General features: G+C 38.1%; 1 protein-coding gene across 1 annotated transcript in view; it reads right to left on the bottom strand.

Moving 5' to 3' along the window:
* Positions 1-251: 251 nt before the first annotated feature.
* The window catches only part of GABRA5 (gamma-aminobutyric acid type A receptor subunit alpha5), a 282141-nt gene continuing 271057 nt past the window's right edge, over positions 252-11335 (bottom strand). Inside the window, exon 10 of the mRNA XM_089693487.1 lies at positions 252-10398. Coding sequence (XP_089549613.1) covers positions 10069-10398 — 330 coding nt within the window. The 3' untranslated portion in view covers positions 252-10068. The remainder of the gene's footprint in view (positions 10399-11335) is intronic.

Below are 11335 nucleotides of genomic sequence, written 5' to 3'. Positions count from 1 at the left end.
GAGAAAGTGTAAATGAGCAATTAAGAAAATTAGAATATAATCTTTTTAAATAATGGGGTTTGTCAGTTCAAAAGGTGGTAGAAAATTTGTACAAAGTTTCTCATTATTTATTTTTAATATTAGCTTGAGCAGAGTACCTACAATAAATAGAAAAAAAATGTCATGTCCACTAAGGGACTGAATGATATTGTTTTTAGTATAAAACATATGCATTTACACAACACATCAGAAAGCATGAATGAACCCTCAGGAAAATTAAAATATAATCTTTTTAATGAATGGGGTTGGTAAGTTCAAAAAGCAGCAACAAATTCATATAAAGTTGCTTTTGTACAGAATATTTGTTTTAATATGAGCTTGAGCAGAGTATCGGTAATAGATGGAAAAAAAATTGGCATGTCCACTAAGGGCTAAGGTTGGGTTTCCCTGTGGTCACGTTTTTGGGGGCACGGCAACCTATTAATTTTAATGGGCTGCTGTACCTACAAAAAATACAGGAAAAGGTCCCTGCACCTTTTCCAAAATTGCATAGTGTTTTGCAGTTCCCTGCACAGAAAAATGTGCTGCAGTCTCCAGTGCTTGGGGGTGCACTTAAGAATTAATGGCACCTCGTGCGTCTGCTAACAGCAGCGTATTTTTCATGCGGGTGCAGGAAGGTGTGCAATTACACATAGTCCTGCACCTGCATATTGTGTGCAACTAGCCTACCAGATCGGATATTGTTTTTAGTAAAAACTCATATAACTGACAAGCTTTGGATTGGCAGACTAAAATCTAGTTCTGAAAATTTTTTTTTTACAACCAAACAATTAATTAAAATAAGACACAATTTAATAGCTATTTACAGAGTACATTTATTACTAAATTTAGCATTTTGTATGGAATTCTCTTTAACTTAATTCAACTTAAATAAACCATTAAACCCCTCTCATTTGTTTGAAAACCATGTGACATTTACAGTTTTTCTAAATCTTTATAAAGCACATTAGAATACATTTAAAATATGCATAAATATGAATCATCAGCTGCAGGTTAATTATTGTATTGGATTAAAGATTTTTCTGCAACAATCCCATTTTACATTAAATAAGCGGCAAAGGTATGTAAAATTAAAAAAAATACATATATACAGTGCATTGAACAAACATGTAGCTTATAAAACAGCATTACTTTAAACATTATGCAACCTAAAAAAAAAGGAAATTTTAATATAAAAATATTGGCTTAGATCATCTATTTGGCATGCAATAACGTTCATAATTACACATGTAAAGGCTCAGCAGTTTGCCTTTTTTAATTTATTTAAACATATTTCAAAGCTGAGCTATACATTTCAATGTTAGGTATATATTACTGTAGTCCTATCACACATTTAAAGCATAATTCAGTTTTAAAAGGAAAGAAAAGTAACTTTAAAATCACAATTTGAATATGAATTAATCGTACATATTAAAGCTGAATTGCAGGCAGATATAAAAGACACAAATTATTGCAGCTTTGTATTTATTGATATATTGATCTATTTTTTATATTTGTGTATGCATATATATATATATATATATATATATATAAAAGGAGAGAGAGAGAGATATTAATGCAAACAGAGTAAGTCCCTGAATTTGTCTAGGTACAAGCCACTCGTAGTCCTGAACACAGCAGAGATCAGATTGAGAAAGTGAGAAGCAGCACAACAAGCCAATCAGTAGTGCTTCAGTGCTCATGTGCTAACAAAATAAAATGCCAGGAGGAAAGAGCAGAGTTACAGGGAGATGAGCTAATTAGTGTTCTGCTTCTCCTTCACTATCCAGTTACAAGCTCGGGGCAGGGACAAGACCTAGTTATATTACTTAACTGGATTAGAGCAAAATCAGGTCTCCTGTCCTGCTAGACAGACCTGTGATGTTTGACAGAGGTGTTTGTAAATTTCAGGACTGGATGGACAGAAATACAAATTGTTTGGCAGGTAAAATGTTCCCTTTATAGGCATTTCATATGTGCAGTTAGCTGTTGCCTGGACTTCGCTTTAATTTAATCTAGGGTGCTACTAAGCTTCCCAGGGTGCCTGTACAGCAGCTTCAAAAGGGTGCTTATTACTTTGATTAGAAATAATCTCTGTGTCTAAATCCTCAGAGATGTGTTCTTTCCCACTCTGTGCTAAACAGATAAGTTGTTAATGTTAGCAAAGTCTGCACCACTAACTATAAATAGAGTTATAATGGAAAGAAAAAGTTCCAAAGACGCTAATGTATGTTGGACTCGGGCAGTCAATATTAACATAGTTACATCCTTTTTTGACAAACCAGATGCAGTCAAACACATTTTTAAATGCCTATGCAAGAAAATTTAACAGAGTTGATTTACTAAACCGGGAGAGTGCAAAATCTGGTTCAGCTCTCCATAGAAACCAATCACCTTTCAGATTTTATTGTCAGAGCTTAATTGAACAAACTGAAGTTAGAAGTTGATTGGCTACCATGCACAGTTTCACCAGATTTTGCACGCTCAAGTTATTATTATTATACAGTATTTATATAGCGCCAACAGCTTTCTCAGCGCTGTACATTATAAAGGGAGACAGTACACAAGGCAGCACAGTAACAATACAATACACGAGTGGTTCGAGGGCCCTGCTCCTTGGAGCTTACCATCTAGGAGGGAGGGGAGAGTGGTACAGGAGGAAATAGCTGTGGGGGATGGAGTTGTGGGAAGAGTGGACCAGATTGGCAATTAGGTGAGAGCGGGGTAGGCTTCTCTGAAGAGATGGGTTTTCAGGGTGCGCCTAAAGGTGAGGAGGGAAGGTGACAGTCTGATGGATTGGGGTAGTGAGTTCCAGAGGATAGGGGAAGCCCTGGAGAAGTCCTGGAGACGGGCATGGGAGGAGGAGACCAGGGAACTAGAGAGTAGGAGGTCTTGTGAGGAGCGGAGAGTGCGTTTTGGATGGTAGATGGATATCAGGTCGGTGATGTAGTTTGGGGCAGTGTTATGAACAGCTTTGTACGTCAGTGTTAGTAGTTTGAATTTTATGCGTTGGGCAATCGGAAGCCAGTGGAGGGATTGTCAGAGGGGGGTGGCAGATACGGAGCGGTTAGTAAGGTGGATGAGTCTGGCCACAGAATTCAGGATAGACTGAAGCGGGGATAGCCTGTGTTGAGGTAGGCCGGTGAGGAAGGAGTTACAGTAGTCAAGTCATGATATAATAGGGGAGTGAATGAGTTGCTTTGTAGTTTCTGGAGTTAGGAACGGACGTATTTTGGAGATGTTGCGGAGGTGGAGTCTGCATGAATTTTTCAGCGATTGGACCTGGGGCTGGAAAGACAGATTGGAGTCTAGGATGACACCTAGTACTTTGGCTTGCGGGGTGGGGCTGATGGTGGCGTTTTAGCAAGTCAACCTTATGTATTTCATTGAGTCTAGTTTACACCACTGTGGGACTTTCACAAGCATTTACTGCAAAAAGGGTACAGCGTGCTGCATTTTGTTTCATGTGAACACACCACAAACACATGTTAATGCAACTCAGTAAATAAGTAACTAAATAGTGTGAAAAAATGCACCACAAATGCACCGTAAGTGCCCTGCAAACCTGCTGTAAATGCATTACAAACGTGGAACTGTACACTGAATATGGCCATTGTGATGTAAAGGAGCCCTTAGGATGTTATAGTATTATCATCATGTAGAGAACTGCTGGCCGCTTACCTATCATTGGCTGTGCCTATAAACAAATTTAATTGCCCATTGGAAAGAGTGTTTGTAATGTTTCCAGGAAAGAAGCAGACAGAAACCAGAAACATTGTTTAGAAACATTCTTGCAATGCAAGTAATATACTTGGTGTTTTTTTTTTAAATATTTTGTTTTCAATAAAGCAGTCATTTCACAGAAACACTTGGTGTATGTTATTTTCATGGTATGCTTTTGATGACCTAGAAAAAAAAGTGTTTTAAAAAATGTCAACTTTTGGACAAAAATAATAAATGCAGGTAAAAAAATGTGATGATACCTCATCCCTTGCAGGTATCTTAGTGAAAATGAATGCTTGAATATAGCATTGGAAGAAGCATTGGTGTTGATTTACTAAAACTGGAGAGTGCAAAATCTGGTGCACCTGTGCATGGCAGCCAATCAGCTTCTTATTTCAGTTTGATCAATTAAACTTTGGCAAAAAAAAAAAACCTAAAAGCTGATTAGAGTCTATGCAGAGTTGCATCAGATTTCATACTCTTTTAGTGAATCAACCTCGATGTCTATTTGATATTCGACCAACCAACAGCCATGAGAAAAGATGGATGGTTTCAGAAAGTAATAAACTACAGTGAGCCTTCTGACTCATTTCAACACGCCTGCACCCACTTCTCCTACAGTTCTTTTGGTGGATTTAGCAAAAAACATCCAAAGACAGACAGAAAAGGGAAACATGACAAAGTTGTTTCAGTACGTACGATTTGAAACATGGCGCTGCCACCTCTACCCTTTTGCACAAAGATGTTTTGTATTGTATCGAGCTGTAATACATACAAACACCAAGGGTAGAGTTTTTTTTTTTTTTTAGGTACCTTCAATTTATGCAGTGCTTTTACATACTGTATATATTGTACATTCACATCAATCCCTGCCCTCAAGGGGTGTACACTCTAAGGTCCCTAACTCACATTCATATACAAGGGCCAATTTAGACAGGATCCAATTAACCTACCAGCATGTCTTTGGAGTGTGGGAGGAAACCAGAGTACCCAGAGAAAACCCACGCAGGCACAGGGAGAACATGCAAACTCCAGGCAGGAGGTGCCATGGCTGGGATTTGAATCAATGACCCTAGTACTACCAGGCGGTAGTGCTAACCATTTAGCAACTGTGCTGCCATTGTAGAGTTGGGCTCAAATTATCGAAAGTCATTTTCACTTACTTACTTATGCTCTACAGCACAGGATGCTGCCCATTGCAGATGAGAGCTGGGCAGTACAGAGTGGGCCCATGCTGCATCTGTGATCTGTGTTTAGGTATAACAGATATCAGCAGGATTGGGAACCCATACAGGGTTTTTAGAATAAAAGTATACTTGTACTTAAAGGAAAGCCTCCCCGTACAATGGAACACATGTAGAAGCTTTGCTATATAATGATGTCTGCTCTACCACCCCATGATGATTTCATTTCAAAGTTACATGCTAATCAAAGGGTCACCTTTGCAAAATAGGACACCTGTAAAAGAATCTATGTATATTTATCTTTCTCAGCTGCTACAAGTATTTGATGATCAAATGATTCACATGCTTGCTACCCCACTGCCCACTGTGATTCCTCCCTCTGGCTCATATGTGCTGTAATGATGTACAAGCTCGTAGGAGGAACCACAGTGTGCAGAGCGGGTGCAAGTATTCGATGCACCAATAACTGTTGAATACTTGCAGCAACTGGGGAGTGAAGAGGCAACTTCTTTAAAATAAACGGGCCACCAGAAAGGTACATTTATAAATGCTTCTTTCATTATTTTGTAATGTGGCCATATGATGACAAGGTCAATTTAAGGAAAGGTTACAATTTGATAGGCTACAGTTTTTCTAGATTCTTTCTGTCATAGTCATAGTATTTGTATCTGCATTAACAATGTAAGAAAACATGCTTTAGTCTATACAGTGATGCTATGTGCTAGACAAACCACCAAAACTTAAATGTATTTCCATTTTTGCAGCCAAATTAGGATAGCACCTGTTAAAGGAAGGAAAAAGTCACACATCAATCATATTACAGTGCTTAAAAACAATTTATTCCAGTAACAGAAATCCACAGCATGACACCCTGTCTGTCATCTATCTGGCCCAATGCATTTCATCCAAAAAGGGTCATAATCATTGAGACTCCATGAGTGGGTTGAGGACGGGTGGGTTGTCTTGCTGTGGATTTGTGTTATCGGAGTATGTAGTTTTAAGGCTCTGCAATGTCATCAGTGTGCAGCCCTTTCCATCTTCTTTGAGGAGCTGTTGCTGAGTGGGAACATACTTTTGGGCGGGCACCTGGTACGTACCAAAGGGCTATGGAGAACTGAATGTTTGAAGTGACATTGTCTGCTGATGATTCTACCTACTATATATGTTGTATAAAGGGGCGGACTGACCATTTGGAAACTCAGGCACTGCCCGAGGGCCCGGGGTCAGAAGGGGGCCCCATGAGATGCCCCTGGTACCTTTTTCATAGGCTTTTTTGAGTGTGGGCAAGGACACAGGGGCCCCATGATCCCCTAATGCCCGGGGGCCCCATGAGTTGTCAGTCCGCCCCTGGTTGTATATGTTCTCATTCTCATAGTGTAACTTAAAAGAAAACTACAACTTTAAGCTTACCTTTTTTAAATGATCTCTTCCGGATATTTTATGGCAAAAGTAGAAGTACACTTCAAAACTTCAAATTCTGACAATATAGGCAAGTATTTCTGAACAAACTAAATAACAGTGAACTGACTGAAAAATCCTGCAGCAAAGTAGGAATTATTTATTATTTTTAACAGCCTGAGACCACAAAAGGGCAATCACCTCTGTGCTGGTGTTTAATAGAAAAAAATGTACACATGATGATTTTTTTTTCTTGAGTCAGCAGAACTATATCACTTTTTTGTGTGCATTTTGTAATTTCAGTCTATTTTAGAAAGGCATGATAATGGCTATTTTCTCTGGTTAAAGAAAACCTTTGTATTTCTACCTTTGGAATTAGTAGTTCAAGATAAATGCATGGCAAATAAATATGTACACAAGTGAAACTGTTTAACCGCTTGCCAACTACATATACAGTACATATGTGTGACAGCAGAGAAGGTGGGTATTTAAACTGTGTATTACCTGTTTGCATAGAGCATTAATATTCACAAATGTGCTATCTACAGCTTTACAGCTTTGAGCTAATGCACCTGTTCTAATGATGAACATTTGTTTATGCAAGTAAATATTTGCTGTTGCATTATCTGTAAATACGTTATTGTGATAGGTGACAACATATGATCATACACAATACATTAGCATAACTGGAGGCTGCTGTATACTATAAGAAACTATACTTCTCCAGCAGAACACATTGTAGTAACTCCAATTTTAGAAGGCATTATAAAGAGATTGGCATCTCAGTTGTAAAATCTTCTTTAACAGATTTTACATTGTAAGTATATTCCTAGATCTAATCTGCATCTATATGTGCATGCAATAGTTTGCCGGCTACTTAGAGTCTATTGTTGCTTACACTAAGATACATAAAAGATCTTACAAGATACAATACATTGCTGGCATAACCAATTATACAACAATCCTATTAAGCAGATGTAGCACACATTCACGGAGTGGATGATATACTAAAAGTAAATACGCTGTTCACTTTACAAGATAATCTTTACTTTGCAAGGGAATTTTCCCTTTGCTTAGTAAATGTGCAGCTGGTTTCTATCATAAATGTGCAAGCAAAATTTTTTTCTTCTCCTTTTGTATTCTTTAACCATTTGCCTTCCTGAGGATTTACCCTCTTTCCTGCCCAGGCCATTTTCTGCAATACGGCGCTGTGTTATTTTAACTGACGATTGCACGGTCATGCAACACTGCACCCAAATGAAATTTAAATTTGTGGGAAACCACAAATAGAGTTTTTTTTGGTGATATTTGATTGCCTGTGCATTTTTTATTTTTATTGCTATAAACAAAAAATGACCAACATTTTTTGAGAAAAAAACAATATTTTTGACCTTTTGCTATTAAACATGTCCAGTAAAAAAATAAAAAAAAACTAATTTCGTCATAAACTTAGGCCAAAATGTATTCTGCTACATGTCTTTGCTAAGAAAACTCAATACGTACAAATTAATTGGTTTATGTGAAAGTTATAGCATTTACAAATGGCAGTATATACAGTATACTGGAATTTGTTTTTCTTACTAGTAATGGCGGCTATCAATGACTTATAGCGGGACTGCGGTGGGCATTCTGATGCTGGGGGGAGTTGACTGACATCCCCAGTGACACCAATACAGTAATCAGTGCTAATAAAAAGCACTGACACTGTACTAATGGCAGGAAGGGTTTAACATCTGGGGCAATCAAAGGGTTAACTGTGTGCTGTGTAAATGCTTTACACTGTAAGCACTCTGCTTTGTATGGCTCTGATATGCAGAGCCATACAAAGCAGTGTGCAGAAGCTGACAGTGGAGAGATCTGTGTTTTTTATACACAGGTCTCTCCCTCATCAGAGATACTCGGCGATCACCGGGTGACGGCGACAAATCACCGTCCGGAACCCAGTGATTGACAGTATTTCTGCTATAGGGTGGCGCAAAAGCGCTTAAAAAGTGAATGTTCAACACATTCTCTAAGTTCTGAGGAAAATTGTAAAGTGAACACCCTATTTGCTTTTAATAAATCAACCCCTTAGTGACACATTTAGGGCCTGTGTTGACAGGTTTGAGCTTGAGTCTATGGTGTCAGCTTGACATCAATTTGAAACACTTCTGTGATCATTCAGAATTCATTTTCAGGTGCATTAGACCCCCTTGAACAAACATTTGTTTATACAGGGTTGATAATTTTTCTCATTCTCAAAACTGGGTTGATCAAAACATTGACAGTGTAGACATTGGTGGCACACATTTTGCACACAAATGTAAGCCGGACTTCACTTTTCAGATCTTGTGGAAGATTATTAAATTCCTACCAAAGTTTTATGAGTATATCGTTATGCCATCAGCAATAATCATGCTCCATGCTTAGGGTGGGCTACCATTGCTGAGGAATTGAGAACCCTTGCAGAAAGACCACTGCTTTTTACATTGAGCCCAGTGGTCTTTATGAACATCCTGCTGCTGGGGCTCAAAGTTTTTCACTGGCTCCTTACAAATTAGTGTTTTTACAAATTAGTGAATTTATTCAGACTTTAAGAATGATTAGATTATCAGAAAATCCTGTTTTAACCTAAAACATTCAATGCATCCTGGGTAAATTTCCCAGATAGTGCGAAGTATGGTAATGGCTTACTGACTCACTTTAGATCACTAAAACCCAAAAAGAAACTGTTACAATATATCAAAAACCTAGTTAGCATTCATAATTGTAAAAGTATCCAAATAGAGAGAATATATTTTATATTTATGTAACCAGCGCATCCTATTCTATGTTAGCTGCCACATTATGAGCAAAACAATAAAGGATAAGGATAATATTGCTTCCCACTATGCCTACTTCATTTTAAATATCTTCAGTTTAAAAATGATAAAAATGCAAAACCTGATTGGTTACTCTGGGTTACAGGACTTGCACATTGCCTTTATTTACCTTATGCACTGCTTTATAAATCCACTGCATTTAAGGAAGTCTGCCAAAAACTTAAACACCCATGTAACTGGATATCAGTGGAAGCATCTATTACCCATCCTACAGAGCTGTGCTAGCGGTGGATGCCTACCAAGGTGGCCATTTGTGATGCTCTCCATCCATGCAGCAAAGAAGACCATCCTGGGTGGTGGTAGCACTGCCTGTGTGTGCTCACACATACACACAGGCAGTCAGCCAGTGGTGTGGAACCTGTTAAAAATTTCCTTAAAAAGTGTCCCCTTAAAATTATTTTTTGAAATGTATTTTAAAAGAAATCCCTTAAGCTATTTTGGCAGCTTCCCAGTTTACATTTTTAAGCTCAGCTATATGCTAAGAAGGCAAATACAGACTTCTACATCTTAGTCAGCAGTTTAAAAAACAAATATATGACGTTCAAATAAAATAAATATAGCAACCTCTTCTTTTTTCTAACATGCACTATATATAGGTGTAATTTGTTTAGGTTCTTTGTGCAACACAGGCCCTTTTATTTCTCCAGCTTTTATATGTTATCCCAAATGTATTAATGATTTAAAATGAAATTTAATTTGAATTAACAGCTTTTTGGTGTTTTAGTAAGTTTCTTTTGCAAATATGAGGTAAAAAAACATAAATTTACCTAGCAACTATTGAAGCAAAAAGTAAATTAAATGCTCCACACTTAAAGTAAAAATAAACAATTGTCCAAGCCAAACTGTACAATTTTCATTGATATAGTCCATTGCAAGGATATGGCTTAGATATGTATTGGCAACACTGGGGAGGATTTGGATGAACCAGCGCCCTTGATCACGGGTTCCCTGTTCAAATATGTAGCCCAGTAAACTAAGTTAAAAGTCCCAAACATGACTGGAAAGACTATCCGAGACATCTTGTCAATCTTGCTGACACTGTTGTAAGTCTTTTTATTTTCAGGACACTTATCTTCCACAGCCTTCATGTGTAAGGGAGCAGCGTTTGAGATGACTGATGAAGACAGGTCTTTAGAAATGTTTGGTGTGTAAGTAATTCTTCCTCCACCATATGTGTTGATGGGCTTTCGTCCAAGAGATTCCTGCTCTTTTTTCTGTGAGGTAAAAGGAAATATAAAAATGTTAAATAAAGTTGAACTTGACTTCTGGGTTTACGGTAAGCCTTAAAACTCAGCAGTACGTTCCACAACAGAAAAATGTAAAAGGCAGAGACCTCTCTCCTCCCATCTCACCCTTTCACTCACTTTTCACCTAATCAGCACTTGTTAAAAAAACAACATCTATAGCCTTTTTTCTTTTTCCCTAACTCTGGCCATGTCCCTCACCACTTCTTGGAGTGAGGAATGGTAGATTTAGCTTTGCAGTCTGTGCCCAGGCTGTAAGGTTGCCTCTTGTGATGTCCCCACATTAAAATCTTCTGAATCCTGAGAGAACCCTGCTGTTGGACCCTCCTCTTCTGCAGGGAACATGACAAAAGACTCGGCACCCAAGTTTTAGCTTAGGTATTCATTTTAACTAACTAATGATTAGTTGGGGGTGGGAGCCAAAAGATAGCAGACGGGGATATTCCTGAAGTCCAGGTTTAAGCCCAGAGTGTGAAAATACAAATTCCTAATAGTCTGACTTTTTATGCCAATAATTACAAGTATCTGTTGCAAAGCCTGTGGCAGGTAAGCAGGCTGAGGTCTGTGTAAAACATGCACCCTTTTTGTTGGACCTAGAACTAGGTAATCAACAAAACTTGCTGGTTGTCTAGCTCCAATTCAGCAGAGGGTTTGTTAGTCCACTGCAGAGAGAGCATCTCTTCCACACAGAGAACAGTGGCCCTTCTCTGCAGTAAGCAACATATCCTTGAAAACATGTATACTAATAACAGAAAGACTTTACCAGATAAGTTTAGATGTTTTTCATAAAAGTAAAACTCAGGCTTAAATGGAATTCACCGCAAATCTGTAAGTTTCTTTTCATGGAGAACCGACAACATGTGATCCTTCCTTGCTGTTTTTTGACTAGCTTGGTGTCCTAGTTGCT

This window comes from Staurois parvus, unplaced genomic scaffold (assembly GCF_062004578.1).
Source record: "Staurois parvus isolate SC_StPar_1 unplaced genomic scaffold, SC_StPar_1.0 ptg000634l, whole genome shotgun sequence".
Taxonomy (NCBI): Eukaryota; Metazoa; Chordata; class Amphibia; order Anura; family Ranidae; genus Staurois; species Staurois parvus.
Note: the sequence above shows the minus strand (reverse complement) of the source record. Positions and strands in the feature narration are given on the sequence as shown.